The sequence below is a fragment of the Dermacentor andersoni genome, chromosome 7 (assembly GCF_023375885.2).
Source record: "Dermacentor andersoni chromosome 7, qqDerAnde1_hic_scaffold, whole genome shotgun sequence".
Lineage (NCBI taxonomy): Eukaryota > Metazoa > Arthropoda > Arachnida > Ixodida > Ixodidae > Dermacentor > Dermacentor andersoni.
In genome coordinates, this window is record NC_092820.1 from 16324069 (window position 1) to 16344372 (window position 20304).

At 43.5% G+C, this 20304-nt stretch overlaps 1 protein-coding gene and 1 long non-coding RNA gene across 3 annotated transcripts in view; one reads left to right on the forward strand and one right to left on the reverse strand.

Moving 5' to 3' along the window:
- The window catches only part of Sirt2 (Sirtuin 2), a 299336-nt gene that overhangs the window by 83702 nt on the left and 195330 nt on the right, over window positions 1–20304 (forward strand). For both annotated transcript variants that reach the window (XM_055073194.2, XM_055073193.2), the window contains one exon: window positions 19936–20004. In XM_055073194.2, coding sequence (XP_054929169.1) covers window positions 19936–20004 — 69 coding nt within the window. The remainder of the gene's footprint in view (window positions 1–19935; window positions 20005–20304) is intronic.
- LOC129386002 (uncharacterized) lies at window positions 159–14512 on the reverse strand. The gene is made up of 2 exons (XR_008613470.2): window positions 14006–14512; window positions 159–716 (listed from the first exon to the last, which is right to left on the reverse strand). It is a non-coding gene; the product is annotated as an uncharacterized lncRNA (long non-coding RNA).

The window sequence follows — 20304 nt, forward strand, 5'->3', positions numbered from 1 at the left end:
TCAAACAAGCTGGCTAAACAGCAGTGCATGTAGAGTACAGTGGAACCTAATTTAACCGTACCTGACTGGGACGCAAAGAAAGTATGTTCTAAGTGGTACTACAGCTTACCTGAGAAATATGCACTTACCTGCCTGTGAGATCACACATGTTTCACAAGAAAAGCAGAAAACCTTTTTATTTCATGGAAAGAGGCCACAAGAAATCCCTCAGTTTTGTTTGCTGCTTCGGTGACCTCGCAGCGACAACTGCAGTCTCGAAGTTATCCACGTGGAAAGCCAATGCGTCCATTAATCCCTCTTTTCAGTGAACAGCCACATCACATCTAGTGCTTGCGCTGTTTCCGCAACTGGCAGACACGGCGCATCTTTCAGCTCAGTGTCGTCCTCACCGTCACTTGAGCAGGGCGACTTGGCACTGGCAAAGTTAAAGATGTCACTGTCAGACAAATTTTCACATGTTTCAGCATCATTTTCACCATTCTGCACTTTGTCGCTCCAAAAGTTTTGCAAGCACTGTCTTGCAGTCGTCATCAGTAGTCCTTTAGTCCACATCAACTTCACTTGGCTTCCTGGGTGGATACAACAAACTGTGCACATGCAAAACAGTTCGTCACAGTTCCAGCTTTTGTTTGCTGCCAGCATGTTTGCTGCCAGCACCCAGCACGTCGATGCTGGAAGTCTCGTCATTTTCACAACCAAAAAAGTCGCAGTTTCGCCTGAAAGGTGAAGCATCGATTGTTAGCAAATCACTAGACAGTCAGCAAAATAAGGATACTAGATCTGTCGGCCCTATAAAGCTGTAAACATAGGCATACTAACTAAATAAACAAGCATAGTGTCAGGCACGCACAAGCAAACGTGGTCACATCTCACTCGATGACCGCAGAAACGCTGTCAAAACGCCAGAGTGAGGAAACGCGACAGCAGCAGCGAGCAAATTGACCTTCGTGCTCCCTCTCGCTTCAACGCGAACTAAGTGGTGAAAACACAATGCACACGAAGCTATCAGTACTCGGCATGCACTCTGTCCTATCGGAGATCGCTTTCTAAAATAGGGCCCACGCAGCCGCGCCACACGCAAGCAGCCACCACCGAAGTAGACCCCTTCCCCCTCCCTCACTCTACGCCTCCCGGTGCCTTGTGTGCGAGTTTCAGGAGCCATTGTTGGCCCACCTTTGCACGCTTTCACTCGCACATATGGCGCGCGGCGACGATGCTACCAGCCTTGGACTTTATACGGAACATCACGGCATAATCGATGGCAGAAATGCACCTGGAGTGTCTGTAACTGCTATCACAGTAAAAGTAGGATGAGGGCGCTGCGAGTGAACAAGATATTAGGGAGGCGCACGCTGCAGCGGGTTCAGCCGTCTCTGTCCCCAGGGCCAGTGTAACGCAAAACTATTCCAGTCTGTTTTTATGCCCATATGCGCGAAGCCTGAACCATTTTTGACCCATCACAAAGCACTAATGGTGGATTTGGAATGAAAACAGATTGGAATAGTTTTACATTATACAAGAAGGTTAAGCATTGGGTGCTTCGGAATCGCCCTGGTCTATTATGTAGAAATGGCTTTCTACAAACCACAGCAGTTCATAACTCTGGTTTTTCCGTATAGGCTGTTGCTGAAGTGCATTTCCAGGCACTTCACGCACATTGTTGAGACAATAAAGAAAAATGTATTTATTAAAAATGTCGAATTACTTTTTCAAAATTCAGACTCACTATTGCAGAATGCATTTTCTGTGGTTGCTACCACTAATTAAATATCTACAGGTACTATTACCAAGGTGTGCATGCACTCGACAGTTTCAGTATCAGGGTAACCTGCTTCAAGATTAGCTTAAGACAGTTGCAGTAGAGTGCTCGTGTTGGTTTATTCGGTGTTTTGTTGTGCTTTCACACTTCCGTATTCAATTGCTCCACCAAAATTCCAACAGATCGGCCTGCTCCAAATTGCTCCAAAATGAAAATTTATCTGCTACGAATTTTTCCAAACAAAAATTTTATCTGCTACAAAACACAATTTTACTGGCTCCCAAATCACTTTGGGCAGTCCCATTTGTGATTCCCTTTTGTGGGGGTCTCGAATCTCACAGAACTACCAGCTGCCACGAGTTTGGGATAGTGAGCCGCGGCAGCCGTTGCCTTGCTTAATTTAGGCAGTGCACGGGCGATGTGTGGCCACAATTCATAGCAGCCGCTGAACACAGACCTCTGCTCATGCAATGCTTTGGTGAAGATGGCACACTCTACTCTGGTGCCATCTTGTAGCCATCGTCGCTGCAGAGTCCATCTTGTACAGCACTACGCTTTTTAAGTGAAGCTTTCTTATCCTCTTCCTTTGACTTTCCCCACTGCTGCTGTTGCTGCTGTTCTTGTTGCTGCTGCTGTCTGCCACACCGCGTCAGAGGATGGTTCAGAGCGTGTGTATACATGACAGAAGCATGGCAGAGAGGAAAGGCGATACGAGGAAGAAACTCATTTGGAGCTTTCTTTCGCGTCGCATGTGCATAGTAGCCTCTGGACAGCTGTAACTATCCATGACCCCCCCGCAACAGCACTGCAGAAACTGCATAGCTTATATTTATGGTAATGTGCAAGACCAGAGTGAAGCTAGATAGACTGGCAGACAGGAGGGGGGAGAGGGCAGAGAATGGGTAGGACCGATGCAGTCGCAAAACAAATGAATAATAGCCTTGCAACTCTTCACTCGAGTTCCTATATACAAGAGGGAGGGGGAGAGAGGGAGATGGTGATGTGACAAGGCAAGGAAACACTACTACTATAGGCATGACAGCAGTTGTAGGCAAACTCAATAAAATTTGAGTTCGAAAGTAAGGTGTAGTACATTTCTGCTATTTCTGAAAAATAAACACCACACAAACTTATGCAGGGCATGCTGAAGCAGTGCCTCATTAAAGCACACTGTAGTGTCACCTAGAAATTACATCTAGGCAACACTACGGAAGCAATCACACGTCAAATCAACGCTTCTGTGCCTACCGGGGTAGCTTTGCGGCTATGGCATTGCTCGAGGTTGCGGGTTCGATCTTGACCGCGGCAGCCACATTTCATCATCGTCATCATCAGCCTGGTTACGCCCACTGCAGGGCAAAGGCCTCTCCCATACTTCTCCAACTACCCCGGTCATATACTAATTGTGGCCATATCGTCCCAGCAAACTTCTTAATCTCATCTGCCAACCTAACTTTCTGCCGTCCCCTGCTTCGCTTCCCTTCCCTTGGAATCCAGTCCGTAAACCTTCGTGACCATCAGTTATCTTCCCTCCTCATTACATGTCCTGCCCATGCCGATTTCTATTTCTTGATTTCAATGAAGATGTCATTAACTCGCGTTTGTTCCCTCACCTAATCTGCTCTTTTCTTATCCCTTAACGTTACACCCATCATTCTTCTTTCCATAGCTCGTTGTGTCGTCCTCAATTTAAGTAGAACCCTTTTCGTAAGCCTCCAGGTTTCTGCCCCGTAGGTGAATACCGGTAAGACACAGCTATTATACACTTTTCTCTTGAGGGATATTGGCAACCTGCTGTTCATGATCTCCGAATGCCTGCCAATTACACCCCAGCCCATTCTTATTTTTCTGGTTATTTCCGTCTCATGATCCGGATCCGCGGTCACTACCTGCCGTAAGTAGATGTATTCCTTTACCACTTCCAGTGCCTCGCTACCTATTGTAAATTGCCGTTCTCTTCCGAGACTGCTAAACATTACTTTAGTTTTCTGCAGATTAATTTTTAGACCCACTCTTCTGCTTTGCCTCTCCAGATCAGTGAGCATGCATTGCAGTTGGTCCCCTGAGTTACTAAGCAAGCCAGTATCATCAGCGAATCGCAAGTTACTTAGGTATTCTTCACTAACTCTTATCCCCAATTTTTTTCCAATCTAGGTCTCTGAATACCTCCTGTAAACACACTGTGAATAGCATTGGAGAGATTGTATCTCCCTGCCTGACGCCTTTCTTTATTGGGATTTTGTTGCTTTCTTTTTGGAGGACTACGGTGGCTGTGGAGCCACTATAGATATCTTTCAGTATTTTTACATACGGCTCGTCTACACCCTGATTCCGTAATGCCTCCGTGACTGCTGAGGTTTCAACAGAATCAATCGCTTTCTCGTAATCAACAAAAGCTATATATAAGGGTTGGTTATATTCCGCACATTTCTCTATCACCTGATTGATAGTGTGAATATGGTCTATTGTTGAGTAGCCTTTATGGAATCCTGCCTGGTCCTTTGCTTGACAGAAGTCTAAGGTGTTCCTGATTCTATTTGCGATTACCTTAGTAAATAGTTTGTAGGCAACGAACAGTAAGCTGATCGGTCTATAATTTTTGAAGTCCTTGGCGTCCCCTTTCTTATGGATTAAGATTACATTAGCGTTCTTCCAAGGTTCCGGTACGCTAGAGGTCATGAGGCATTGCGTATACAGGGTGGCCAGTTTTTCTAGAGCAATCTGTCCACCATCCTTCAACAAATCTGCTGTTACCTGATCCTCCCCAGCTGCCTCCCCCTTTGCATAGCTTCCATGGCTTTCTTTACTTCTTCTGGCATTACTTGTGGGATTTCAAATTCCTCTACGCTATTCTCTATGCCATTATCCTCGTGGGTGCCACTGGTACTGTATAAATCTCTATAGAACTCCTCAGCCACTTGAACTATCTCATCCATATTAGTAATGATATTGCCACCTTTGTCTCTTAACGCATACATCTGATTCTTGCCTATTCCTAGTTTCTTCTTCACTGTTTTTAGGCTTCCTCCGTTCCTGAGAGCATGTTCAATTCTATCCATATTATACTTCCTTATGTCAGCTGTTTTATGCTTGTTGATTAACTTCAAGGTTCTGCCAGTTCTATTCCAGCTGTAGGGTTAGAGGCTTTCATACATTGGCGTTTCTTGATCAGACCTTTCGTCTCCTGCCATAGGTTACTGGTATCCTGTCTAACGGAGTTACCACAGACTTCTATTGCACACTTCTTAATAACGCCCACAAGATTGTCATTCATTGCTTCGACACTAAGGTCCTCTTCCTGAGTTGAAGCTGAATACCTGTTTGTAGCTTGATCTGGAATTCCTCTATTTTCCCTCTTATCGCTAACTCATTGATCGGCTTCTTATGTACCAGTTTCTTCCGTTTCCTCCTCAGGTCTAGGCTAATTCGAGTTCTTACCATCCTATGGTCACTGCAGCGCACCTTGCCGAGCACATCCACATCTTGTATGATGCCAGGGTTAGCGCAGAGTATAAAGTCTATTTCATTTCTAGTCTAGTCTAGTCTAGCTGCATTTCAATGGGGTTGAAATAACAAATATTTGCAGTTCTGCCTTAAATGCAAAGCACCGATTGCCTTTTAAACTCTTATTGTATAAAAAATCTTGTTTGCGCCGTTATCGATTATGCCACAACAGTCTGGTCACCCCATAGCCAAAACAACATAATCAAACTAGAAGCAGTTCAGAAAAAAGTCCGTTTCATTTTTCACCGGTATGACCGCTATTTTTCACCTTCGTCTGCCCTCCTTACGCTGAAACTAACATTACTTTCACTACATCGTGAGGTGGAATCATAAAAATTTTTGCGCAACATAATTGATCATCATCATCATCAGCCGATTCATGTCCACTGCACGACGAAGGCCTTTCCCTGCGATCTCCAATTACCCCTGTCCTGCATCAACCAATTCCAACTACAGGTTTTCCCGCTCAATTTAATCCAAGCGCCAGTCAATTTAATCCGAGCGCCAGTCAATTTAATCTAAGCACCAGTCAATTTAATCCAAGTGCCAGTGATCTTAATCCGAGCGCCACTCAATTTAATCCAAACGCCAGCTGAAATAATCCAAACGCCAGTGAATTTAATCCGGGCACAACGGAATTCAAGAACCTCTGGATTTCAAAACTTCTGAAAATTTGCGAACATATTGTGAGTTAACACCTTGGACGTGAAAGAGCGGGGAGGTAGAACAGTAGCTATCCTGCCACGGGACTAACGACAACTTTTGGAGGTTTTGAAGCGAAAAGTTTCACTACGCTAGTCAACACCATGCATCGCGCGAGCCGGCGTATGTCGGAATTGGCTCCATAAGCATGTTGGGAGTCGAATTGGCTCCGTGAGCGTGTTCGGAGTCGGCGCAGGTGGCCACTGCCGCGCGCTATGCGTCATCGTTTCACGTTCGCCGCAAGCGCGTGTTAATCTCAGAGGCCGACTATATAACCGCTTGCCAAAGAATAGGCGTGCGCATTCAACATGATAGGAGAAGAGAGTGATACTACCGATACAGAGAGCTTTGTTTATGGCTGTACAGAAATCGCAAGACACTGTGCCCAACAATGATGAATAAAGAAGTTTAATAATCCTGCATAACTTATTGTATATATCATTGATAAGCAATTTGCATAACTACACATAGCACACGTGTAGCATAACCATAAGCTAACCAAAGCATATCCATAAGTGAAACCGTAAGCATAACCATAGGCTAAATCATATAGCATAATTATAAGCTAAACCGTAAGCATATTCATAACTTAAACCATAAGCATATCCATAAGTAAAACCGTAAGCATAACCATAGGCTAAATCATAAAGCATGACCATAAGCTAAACCGTAAGCATAACCATAGGCTAAATCTTAAAGCATAACCATAAGCTAAACCATAAGCATCACCAAACCTTTTCGATTCGAGATATCCAGGCTTTAACTTAGCTAAGCCCCAGCCAATTTTCTTATGTTCTACTTCGTTATGAGAACGACACAGAAGATGAACATGCTCCAAATTAATTGAGAGGAAACATCAGCATGAGTACGTCGAGTTAATGGTACGTATGCGATTTGGTCATGGCTATCAAACGAAACAATAAAGGTTGATTCGATGATAATCACTTGACGCGTTTGCACAAATTATTAGGCTGATGAATAAAAATTACTTTGAACTTTTTCTCTACGACATCAAAGCACTTTGATGCTCGGAAGTCTAGCTTTTCCAAAACCCACCTAGCTTCTTCTGAGCCCATAGTATATAGGGATGGTCTTACCTTTGCCTAGCCAGTAGCATATGGCAAAGACCGCAAGTGAAACTGTGATACACAAACGGGAAAATTCATTGTGGCCATTCGAAGGGCTTCTTAAAGTTGAAACACGAAAGTGGCAGGCTTATGGCGGTTGCGAGAGTAAGCTTTCCCGCAGTTCAAGATTCGCCACTTTTGTCAGCCATCGATGAAGCTCAGAAACGCCTGGCCTTTGCTTCACAAGCGCGCATCCAGCGGACGCACACAGTGAACAGAATTATACAGAAATATTGGCAAGAAGAGAGCATCCCATACGATGGACCTGACTAATGTCCACAAGCAATGGCTGAGAGATGACGATAAGCAAGGCCATATATGGAAATTAAGCTCTCCCTGAAAGGAATAATGTACGCAGAAACACGTCAAAGCAAAACAAATGCAACCGTTCTCGGCATTTATCATTTACCCAGTTATTAGTACGCCCCTCTTTAAGTGAAGGAAAACAAAACACAATTTGTAGTGCACTCAGGTACGCTTGCTTCTCAAGAGGCGTGATGCTTTTTTTTAAATTTATTGTAAAGCCGTTCTTGCCGATTGCATTTTGAGCAATTATGTGTCCATTCCAGTCTTTTTGGGCGTTTCGTCGTTTGTTGCCGCCTTTTTTACTCATTCACATCATTCGCCTTTTCAAGAAATTTGTTAGAACAGCAAACCGTCAAATGGGCTGCCTTTCTCTGAACGTATCAGACCTGCGAAACGTTCTGTACGCATCACAGCTACCATACGCATTGTAAAGCACCGTGAACGCCCTCTTTTCACCTCATAGCGTATTGCCGAAGTTTACATATATGCGACGTACGGGAAATGTGATGTGATCTGTCATCTCCAGGGACTAAACCATATGAGATCCTACACAGCATAATATAATTACGTTGCTAACGACTTTTCATGAGATGCGGTTACAGTGAAGAATTGTATATACCCGGCAAACAGAACTGTGCAAAATCACTATTTATTGCTAATGACTCGCTGATGTTCTTTCTATTCTTCAAAATATTGCTGGTTTATTGAAACTTTACTCAATTGCAGCGCGTACAAGCAGACGCTGTAATGGTAAAAAATTATTGATATTTACTACTGGCTGAAACTTCTCATTCCATAATTGTCATAACTTAATCACCTTTTGAGCAACTTTTCATTTTATGTCCATGAAGCTGTGATTTGTGAGTAGTCGAGAAAATTAAAGTGAACCAATGACCCCCAGTAATTCGATCACATCAGCAATCTCAGAGGAAAGTAATTGGGGAAACACATTCAATACCTCTGGCAAAATGAACGAATGGTGGCTACTGCTCTCATAACAAAGTGATTCCTGATTACTAGTGGCTAATTCTTATCAACTCCAGGTTATTAATCTTGAATCATCGTTTGAATTACTTACCATTTGACATGCATGACGCTATGCAGCATAAAAGTGCAAGAACACCGAACAGAGCCTATTGCTAGTGATCATTAATGGCTCTGCGATGTCAATTAGCAATGTTGACTGATTAAAACTCTCATTACACTTTCATTTATACCATTGACGGCGTGCATGAATGATGGCTGTCACCATCAAACTTCACAAAGTGATTCTTCATCACTAGAGTGAATCAATCTTGGTATTTCCTATAGTTATCAAATTATAGTTAGTGAATAGCCGTCTGAATTACATTTCATTTCATATCTATGACGCTATTCTGCATGAAAATTCGAGAAGATCGCAGTGAGCGTATCACTAGTGATGACTAAAAACTCGGATGTATCAGTTGGCAGTGGTAATGCAAAAGTGCTCATCGTGCTACAGCTTCATTGATACTACTGACGGCAGTCACGAGGGAAAGCTGCCTCAGGCATAGTAAAATAGGTGAATAATATTCGCCAGTGACTTAAGTATACGAGTATATAGTAGGCATAGTGGGCCACTTGTTTCATCGTATTTCATTGGATGTATATGACGTTATGTTGCGCAACACACCAAGAACCCCAAACTGCGCATTGTATTTCACTTGTGATCACTAATGACTCGACCATATTAGTTATTCAAAAAAATGGTATTCATGACTGTTTTAGCGGTACCGATGACAAGGTATTTGATTGGAGGCTGCGGATATCGCAGTAGAATAGTGAATAGTATTCGCGAGCGACCGAAGCCTCCCGGCGAGGGCCCAGTGATTATCATCGAATCAACCTTTATTGTTTCGTATGATAGCCATGACCAAATCGCATGTGTACCATTAACTCGACGTACTCATGCTGACGTTTCCTCTCAATTAATTTGGAACATGTTCATCTTCTGTGTCGTTCTCATAATGAAGTAGAATATAAGAAAATTGGCTGGGGCTTAGCTAAGGTTAAGCCTGGATATCTCGAATCGAAAAGGTTCGGTGATGCTTATGGTTTAGCTTATGGTTATGCTTCAAGATTTAGCCTATGGTTATGCTTACGGTTTAGCTTATGGTCATGCTTTATGATTTAGCCTATGGATATGCTTACGGTTTTACTTATGGATATGCTTATGGTTTAAGTTATGAATATGTTTACGGTTTAGTTTATGATTATGCTTTATGATTTAGCCTATGGTTATGCTTACGGTTTCACTTATGGATATGCTTTGGTTTGCCTATGGTTATTCTACACGTGTGCTATGTGTAGTTATGCAATTTGCTTATCAATGATATATACCATAAGTTATGCAGGATTATTAAACTTCTTTATTCATCATTGTTGGGCACAGTGTCTTGCGATTTCTGTACAGCCATAAACACAGCTATCTGCATCGGTAGTACCACTCTCTTCTCCTTCCATGTTGAATGCGCACGCCTATTCTCTGGCAAGCGGTTATATAGTTGGCCTCTGAGATTAACACGCGCTTGCGGCGAACGTGAAACGATGACGCATAGCGCGCGGCAGTGGCCACCTGCGCCGACTCCGAACACGCTTACGGAGCCAATTTGACTCCGAACACACTCACGGAGCCAATTAGACTCCGAACATGCTTACGGAGCCAATTCCGACATATGCCGGCTTGCGCGATGCATGGTGTTGACTAGCGCAGTGAAACTTCTCGCTTCAAAACCTCCAAAAGTTGGCGTTAGTCCCGTGGCAGGATAGCTACTGGTCTACCTCTCCGCTCTTTCATGTTCAAGGTGTTAACTCCCAATACGTTCGCAAATTTTCAGAAGTTTTGAAATCCAGAGGTTCTTGAATTCCGTTGCGCCTGGATTAAATTCACTGGCGTTTGGATCATTTCGGCTGGCGTTTGGATTAAATTGAGTGGCGTTTGGATTAAATTGAGTAGTGCTCGGATTAAAATCACTGGCACTTGGATTAAATTGACTGGCAGATTAAATTGACTGGCGCTCGGATTAAATTGACTGGCGCTTGGATTAAATTGAGCGGGAAAACCTGTAGTACCCACAAATTTCCTAATTTCGTCGCACCATCTGGGCTTCTGCTGTCCTCTATTGCACTTCCCTTCTCTTGGTATCCATTCTGTCACCCTAATGGTCCAACGGTTATCTAGTCTGCGCATTACATGACCTGCCCAGCGCCATTTTTTTCTCTTAATGTCTATTAGAATGTCATCTATACCCATTTTCTCTCTGATCCAAACCACTTTCTTTCTGTCTCTTGAAGTTATGCCTAGCATTCTTCGTTCCATCGCTCTTTGCGTGGTCCTTAACTTGTTCTCAAGCTTGCACCAAGTCTGCGCCATATGTCAGCACCGGTAAAATGCACTGATTGTATACCTTCCTTTTCAATGATATTGGTAAGCTCCCAGTCAGGAGCTCACGATGTCTGCCGTATGCGATCCAACCCATTCTTATTCTTCTGTGAATTTTCTTCTCATGGTCAGGGTTCCCTGTGGTTAGTTGACCTAGGTAAACATACTGCTCCACAGACTCTGTAGGCTGACTTGCGACCTTGAACTCTTGTTTCCTTGCCAGGTTATTTATCATTATCTTTGTCTTCTGCATAATAATCTTCCGCCCCACTCTTACACTTTCCCTGTTAAGGTCCTCCATCATTTGTTGTAACTCGTCTGCATTGTTGCTGAATAGAACAATGTCATTTGCAAACCGAAGGTTGTTGACGTATTCGCCGTTGATCTTTACTCCTAAGCCTTCCCAGTTTAATAGCTTGAATACTTCATCTAAGCATGGGGTGAATAGCACTGGAGAGATTGTGTCTCCTTGTCTGACCCCTTTCTTTATAGGTATCTTCCTACTTTTCTTGTGTAGAATTAAGGTGGCTGTGGAATCTCTGTAGATATTTTCCACTGTATTTACGTAAGCGGTCTGTACTCCTTGATTACGCAATGGCTCTATGACTGCTGGTATCTCTACTGAATCAAACGCTTTTTCGTAATCTATGAAAGCCATATAGAGAGGCTTATTGTACTCTGCGGATTTCTCGATAACCTCCTTAATGACATGGATGTGATCCATTGTAGAGTAACCTTTCCTGAAGCCAGCCTGCTCCCTTGGTTGACTAAAGTCTAGTGTTCTCCTTATTTTATTGGAGATTATTTTGGTAAATATTTTATATAATACTGGGAGTAAGCTAATGGGCCTATAATTTTTTAGTTCTTTTATGTCGCCCTTTTTGTAGATTAGTATAATGTTTGCATTCTTCCAATTTTCTGTGACCGTTGCAGTTGATAGACACTTCGTATAGAGAGCCGCCAGTTTTCCTAGCATTATGTCTCCTCCATATTTGATTAAAGTGCCTGTTATTCCATCCTCTCCTGCTGCTTTTCCCCGTTTCATGCCTTTCAAGGCCTTTCTTACCTCGTCTCTAGTTATAGGAGGAGTTTCTGTATACTGTTCATTATTGTTTTGAATAGAGCGCTCCTGACTCGTCTGGGTACTGTAAAGTTCAGTATAGAATTCTTCCACTGCTTTTATTATACATTCGAGATTGCTGATGATATTACCCTACTTATCTTTCAGTGCATATATCTTGGTTTGTCCTATGCCAAATTTCCTTCTCACTGATTTCAGGCTGCGTCCATGTTTAATGGCTTCTTCAGTCTTTCTTACGTTATAATTTCTAATATCACTTATTTTCGCTGTGTTGATCAGTTTTGACAGTTCCACGAATTCTATCTTATCTCTTGAGTTGCACACTTTCATTCTTTGTCGTTTCTTTATTAGGTCCTTTGTTACTTGGGAGAGCTTCCCTACTGGTTGCCTTGGTGCCTTGCCTCCCACTTCAATTGCTGCCTCTGAAGCCAGCCTTGCTACGGTTTCATTCATTACCTCTATGTCATCATCATCATCTCTCTGTTCTAAGGCTGCATATTTGTTTGCAAGTACCAGCCTAAATTTGTCTGCTTTTACCCTTACTGCCTCTAAGTTGACCTGTTTCTTCTTCACCAATTTTATTCTTTCTCTGTTCAAATTGAAGTGAATCCTGGCCCTCACTAACCTATGATCACTACACTTTACCCTAGGTACCTATTACTTCTACATCCTGCACTTTGCTGGGGTCGGCAAAAACTATGAAATCAATTTCATTTCTCGTTTAACCATTAGGGCTTTTCCTGGTCCATTTTCTGTTGCTGTGTTTCCTGAAAAAAAGTGTTCATTATTCTCAGCTCATTCCTTTCTGCAAATTCTACCAGCATCTCACCTCTAGCGTTTCTAGGATCGACACCATAATTGCCAGTTGCCTCTTCACCTGCCTGCTTTTTCTCCACTTTTGCATTGAAGTCCTCCATTACTACTGTATACCACGTTTGCACTTTTCACATCACTAATTCAACATCTTCATAAAACTGATCTTCCTCATTGTCGTGACTGGACGTTAAAGCGTAGGTTTGTACTACCTTTAATCTATACCTCGTACTGGGTTTAATTATGACTACTGCTACCCTCTCGTTGATGCTGTAGAATTCGTCAATGTTGCCCGCTGTGTCTTTATGGATTAGGAATCCTACCCCGTGTTGCTTCTTATCCGGGAGACCTCTATAGCAGAGGACATGGCCGTTATTCAGCAATGTGTAAGCCTCACCCGTTCTTCTAATCTCACTAAGGCCGATAATATCCCAAACAATGTCTGATAGTTCTTCGAGGAGTCCTGCTAAGCTAGTCTCACTCGAGAGGGTTCGGGTGTTGAACGGTGCAAGGGTCAGTTTCCATTGACGGCCTGTTCGGACCCAGGTATCCTTAGCACCCTCTGTTGCGTTGCAAGTCTGACCGCCGCCTTGGACAGGTGCTCCGCAGCCGCTGGGGACTGAGGGCCATTGGTTCATTGAGGAGATCATTTCATTAGGGATGTTGTGGCCGAATACTGCACAAGGGAGGCCAATTCCTGTTCTGGTGAGGGAGTGTCTTTGTTCAAGCTTAGTGGGGCTTCCTAATTTGTTTGTACCTGGATTAGTATAGCCCCACTCACTCTCGGCATCTTTCACTGATGTCAGGTGCCACTCCAAGCCTGCAAATGTAGTGCACTGGAGGATGTCATATGCAGATACACCATCATTTAAAAAAAAAAATGCTTGTCATATACAAAAAACAAAAATGTCCCTTCCCCTGTGAACCTTCTGTTTTCTTGTATCTAGCGATGTGCCTAAAGCAATGTTTGGGTGAGTAGCCTTTTTTTTTGTCCATTGTTCTCAGAAACAGTGGTACATTTTTAACTTTGAAACTAATTGCCATATTACAAAACTAATTACATATTTGAAATCAGTGCAAAAAAGCTAACAAAGCTGTGCAGTTCCATTAAATTTGGTAAAGGAGGGTTTAAAGAATGCTTCTATATAATTTTCCCCCCTTAATAGTACGTACACCTGCCTGGACCAGAGTATGAGTCCGAATTATCCGACTTAATTAACAAGGTTTCAGTGTGTACTCCCATCTTTACCAGTAAGCAGCTAGACCCGAGAGGGCAGTGCCAAATCCATGACCACCAACACCACACTCACCTGAGCTGAAGGTGTCGATGTGTGGATGTGCAGCCTGATCTTTCCAGACGGGCACCTTGATGGTGGGGGCGGGTGGCTCTTAATGGTTTCGACAAAGTGGCACGACGTCTGGAATTTCTTGATGCGGTGTGCAGCAAGCGCTGTCAGACACAGCTCCACATCGGCAAGCAGCAAGTTCAGGGCCGAGAAACTAACATGCTGCACAGGCAGGTGGGGAGAGGAGGTGTGTAGAATAAAGGCATCCTGAGTAAACACAATTGATCAACCGATCGATGAATTGATTGATTCATTCATTGATTGGGTTAAACCCTTTAACAGCCAACACTTCCGATCAAAAGTGGTGCCAGGAAGGTCCAAGTGTTTCAGGGCTCTAAGCTATTAGCTGCTCTTTTCACAGGCAGTCCAAGTTCAACGGGTGTAGGTGCTCGCCAGAACCTGTACCACATCATTAGTGTCATTCAATGGTAACTACAACAGTGCTCTATGCACTCAGCTTGTCAAAAACAATGAGCAACAATACAGTTGGGTGCAATAATGACAGTCAACATTCTGTCACAGGTATTAGGAAAACTCAGTCCGAGCACACAGGAAAGCTGCTCTTGACAACAGACATCTTTTTCTTGTATGGAGAACCAGTATTGGAACATTTGAGCACAGCAGCTTCCTGCATTACAAGTGATTTTGGGCATCTTAAAGCAAAGTTTACTTGCGAACTGCTCTGTGATTTGATATGTCATCGTCATTGCGGTCTCTGCATGTAGAAGCTGCTTCTATTGGTGTTTTCTTTATATATAACAATTAGCAGCCAACAATTGTGGAATATTATGGTGAATGAAGTGACAGTAAGGATAAACATCCTCTGCACTTGATTAGATCTGCCATATAATCAAGCCCATTCTCACAATAGTGTGGACCAATTTTGAACCATAATAACAGAACCACAGCCAGTTTAAAAACATATGTATCAACAGCACTAGCTATCTAATGCCAATGGACTACTCTGCAGAACTGCTGTGCTAAGCACTTGCTGCACAACAGTCAGAACAGTAACACAACATTGAAAAGGACATCAGAATGGGCCATCTGCAAAAACACACCAACTGTACAAACATTATGAAAATCTCTGAACGGACATAAAGACATACCTAAAGTCGATCTAAGGCGATAGCTCAGCACTTCACTAAAGCAGCCTATGTACTATTTTTACTTTACACATCTTTTAGGAGAAAAAGCGCAAACATAGGACACAAATGGCACTGCTGTTGTGTACCTACACACCATGAAGATATGGTAGTAGCTACAATGATATGTGATGCCTCATGTACAACTCTAAGTCAGAGTCAAGCAATATTTATGAATAAATTTAGCTATGTTGCATTGCAATAGGAAAGAAAGTGCAGTTTGGCCGATTTTAACCAATTCTTCTAAAGCATAACTCACTGGTGTTACCCTCTTCACCCTGCTCTACAGATGCTATTAGCGAGGGTGTGCTGTTGTGTCCGAGTGGGCCACAGACTGCGAAGCAGGTGGCAATGCCTGGCAGAGCATGGCCTAACATAATTAACAACATAACAACATGATTAACAAGTCCTACAGCACTTCAAACACAGCTTGCATATCTTTTACCAAGCCTTCTTGCACGTGTAACTTCCACGAGCTTAATTCTTAACCCTTTCTATGCCCGTACAAATACTTTCAAGTACTGCTACTTTCCCCACACAATAGAGGTATAGAATTCCTTACCTGGCTGCATTTGTTCACTCCCGATAAGCGAATTCGAAAGTGCTCTCTATGAAAACCAGTATGCGTAGCTATTTAAATTAGGTTTAGTTTATACTTTATGTGTATGTATATTGCTGTTTCATTCCTTTTAAGAATCGGTGAAAATGATTTTCCAGTTCTTTGACTGTCTCACAAATGTTGTAAGAGTCATTGTTGATTTCACTTCATTTTTTGTTAACCACTGTTTTTACCCACTCCTGCAATAGCCCTCCTATGGGACTGCAGTATGTACAAATAAATAAATAAATAAATATACTTTCATGGTTATTAATGCCATCCAATAGTGTGAATACAATATTGTGGCATGCTGCTTGCCTGGGGAGCTACTTTCCTGTAGAGTGGCATAACAGGTATGCCTGCCCACGGACTTGCCCTTCTCTCCGCTCGGTGACTTGGCCACCATTTCATCCCGGATGTCTGCTTGTGCAAAGAAACCTCTGTGGTTGTTGCACCTGTAAGAAGGCTCCACACAGACAATGGGGCACAACATAGCACATCAGCTACCACATTTGGAGACCTCTGTGTATCATCCAATGGAACCACACAGGTGGCCAGAGGACGCTCTCGTAGATGCAGCATCTGCTAGCACTAACAAAGGACAAAGGTCACTAAACCTAGCAGATGTAACACGGTCAGCCCAATTCGCAAAGGCGTATTGACTCGAGTGAGCACAGACAAAGGCTTAATAAGTTTTTGAATCCACGTTCCAGTATAGGGGTATGGTATTTTTCAAGAGTACCGACTCTCGTGGATTGGGCTTAGCCAGCCACAGGAATGTAACACGCCGCATAGCATGCATGAGAAGATAGCCGTGCTCTAAGCTAGTGGAAACAGTTTGTCTCTGGTGGCACTCGGCCCTGCACAAACGCCCAGTTCGGGCCTGCACGGGAATCAAAGTAACATCCCTGCCAAGGGCGAAAATACAGAAAGGGGTGCCGCTAGCATTCCGCTGCGGGAGGATGGCTCCCCACGACACACCACTAGGAAAATGTCCCTGTGGCTGTGCTGCTTGCTCTCACAAAAACCATTGGTTCCATTTGCGAAAGCTTGGGCAATCTCCATCGGTTTGGGCCTCTGATAAGTGCGGCTCGGTGTAGTATGACCACGTGCGAGCACCAGGCACTGCTTTTTGGCTTGGCGTTTAGAGAAGAAGCAACACAAGGTATACACTCGCTGTAAGTGAAAAGCATCGCAGACGAGCTAATGTCCCATGCCCAAACAAAGGTGCTGGTGGATGAGATAGAAAGCACATATGTACCGAGTGATATTTCGAGAGGCCTCTCTTGCACCCGCTCTGCCCATCACTCTGGTTGTGCTGCCATAGCGCCGCAGCTACCATGGGTGGCAGTGCGAAGTACTACCTTTGCAGACCGGTCCATGGCAAAAGCCACCCTCTACAACCTCCACGTGTGTATAGGGAGAGGCATAGGGATGACAGAACAAGTGAATGCCGGCAAAAAGGTGCCAGGGTGCACCTCCATCTCCACACCTTTTAAAGTTAGGATTCGGTTTATCAACATTGCGAAAAAAATAGTGCCGATTCGCCCATTCCGGGGCATACTCTCGCAAAGTATGTCGTATCATGCCACTGGCCCAGTCCTTCACACCATTTTTGTCTTCCGCTGCATCTGCGCCGGAAACAACCTTTGTAGTTTAGCTGTACCTCATCTTGAACCTAGTACTGAGCCAGCCACTGCCGCAAACAAAGTTGTCATGGCCCATCTGTGTGGCGAAGCATTGCACTTTTTCGGTTAGAAGGGGTCTGGTAACAGGCACGTTTCTTGCTCTCACATTAGTGAGCCAATGCGTCAAAGCCTCCTCGATGTCTGGGTAACCTGTACCCCTTAAGAGGAAGCTTTAGCTCAGGGGCTTCTATCTAAATACATGGGAAACGAGCAGTCATTTTTATCGGCAACCATGGCACCAAATTTGATGAGATTTGTCGCATTCAAAAGAAAAAGTAAACAAAAATTTCGTGACTGTAGGATGGGAGTTTTTCGTTTAGGCTGTAAGGTTTTTAAGAGAAAACTTCTGAGAATTGCTAATTTTGAGAATACGAAACTATCAAGTGTACAATGCTGTACCTCAGTAATGAAAAACGAGATCACAATTCTGTCAATTGCATCTAATATTACATCTAAAGCGGACAAAATTGATGTATTAGAGATGGCTTTCAAGTACACCACTAATATGTGAGCAAGACTTTTGCAAAACCCTCTCAAACATTGTAACAATTCGTGCAAGATAAAAATAATATGTATATCAAATTTGCCCACTTTGGTTGTTCTAATGTATGCAGTTTATAGAACTATGATATCTGTTTTTGGTGCAAAGTTAGAAATGCGTAAACATGCTCCTTTTTTTTTTACCTTATTGATTTTCAGCTTTTTTTTGTAGAAGCTTTCAGGTTCTCAATCAGAATTCTGTTTCTAGCAGTCACTAGAATTTGACTTTCTCTCTAGAATGAAACAAATTTTATTAAAATTGCTTCTGGGGTCATGTCAGAAAGACATTTCTGCATTTTAAACGTATTTGAATGGGTGGCATAAAATTTGGGCTCGAGCTAGAGGTTTCTACCATGTGACAATGCTTGAGGTTCGATGCTTGGTGCCTTTCCTCTCCCTGTTCAAATGCCACGATCAGTGGCAGGCCTTTCTTTCATGCCAGCACAGACTCCTTTGCTCCAGGTTGCACAGAACGTGATATGTTGTATCTCCGGCTGGGCACATGCGCAGCAGCGTTCAGCTCAAGTAAGCACAACGATGTCAGGCAAACGAAAGTCCCTTTATTTGGTTAGTAGTGGGTTAGAAAGAGGATGCGACAAAATAAGGAAGTGGCTACACAAGAAGAACTGAATATATGGACGAAGAAGCTGAAAATGCACTTGGAGCAACGTGGTGAATGCTGCACAAGGAGATGTAGCAGAAGGCAGCAACCCACCTGTGCTCTGGGCCCATGAGCAGGAGAAGGAGCTGGAGGCCAGACGTGACGGATGGCTTGTGGAGGTGGCGCCAATCGAGTGGAGGCTGTGCTTCAGCTGCCACAGCTATGACTCATGAGCTGAGCATGCGTCCCATTGGAGACCTCAGCTACAGGATGGCGTTGCCGTTTCTGAGAGTGCCTGCTGCAACGATACACCGGCTAACAAAGTCAGCCGGGCGATTTAGGCGCCTCGGTCGCCCCACCGTCCTGACCTTCACGCCAAATCAACCGTGGACCGGACGGTGGACGACAGCATCGTCGAATCCGTGACTGACCTGTGTGCCCAGTGACTTTTCATCAGAAACAGCGTGGACTAGGTGATGCGGCAATGCCAGCGGACTCAGTGTAAATATTTTGAACTTACCAACACATTGTGTTGGTGAAGATTTTAGGGAATGCATTGAATTAACTCGCTCTGTGTATAGTTTGTTGTTTATTAGGGTTTTCTATTGGGTTTGTAGTTTGCATTCATTGTTGATGTGTTTTTTTTATATTCGTGCTGTATGCATGCTCATGCTCACGCTTGTTGTAACTCAAATGTTTGTTATGTCATGCTTACCACCATGGGACCCTTACAAGCGAGTACGGTTTGACGAGATTCCACTGTAGTTGAAATAGCGAGCCTATATTGGCATAAAGCCACTCTGCATTAAAAGCAAATGTTGCTGGGCTATTTTGCTCATATTTGCCTGTTTAACAAAAGGACACCTTAGATGGGACAGTGAAATAAACAAATGTCTTGTGTCTACTTCAGTGTCGCGTCTAAAGTGGGCACTTTTGCTAAAGTCACGTTTGCTGTGAATGGTGGTGCTGCAGGAACTCTATTACACAGTCACCTCTGCGACAGATTCTGAAGGCTGTGTGTTATTTCTGAGGCACAGTTTTTAAATTCCGTTTAGCCTGTGGAGACTCGTGTTGTATTGAAACTGTTGGCAAGCACTGCCATTTATTTCATCCACACGGGGTACACAACACACATCCTCAAGTAAAATGTATCCTGCGTGCCTTTGATCTACAAGTTATCACCGTATCTAAACCAAGGAAGCATTCCTTGCCAGCATGGTGCATTTAAAAGTGTTATAGGCTAATGCTCTTTGTGCCAAATGCCATGGCAACCGGCACTTGAGTGCTGTGTGTACTGACTGCTGCCACCTGGTGTTGTGCAGCCAATGCTGAGCCACTACTTCCTGAGGCTGCTTCACGAGAAGGGCCTGCTGCTTCGTCTCTACACACAGGTTGGTCATACTGATAGTTCTTTATTTTATTTATACAATACTACCAGGCTTTGGCTGGACCAGGCAAGAGGGCCAATGCATAATGACAGAAATCTAGAGACAGCACTTAGCGCACAGCAGTGGCTATACAAGCTTAATCTTCAAAGTACTTTTGAAACAATGGCATGTACAAAAGTACGGCTGCACACCAGGCAAATCACGAAAGCGTATTGTCAAAGCTTTTGGCTTTGTTTAGTAAAATTGATTGTAGCTGTTTCCTGTTGGCTACTAGAAAAAGAATGTTTGTTCTAGTGTGGCAAA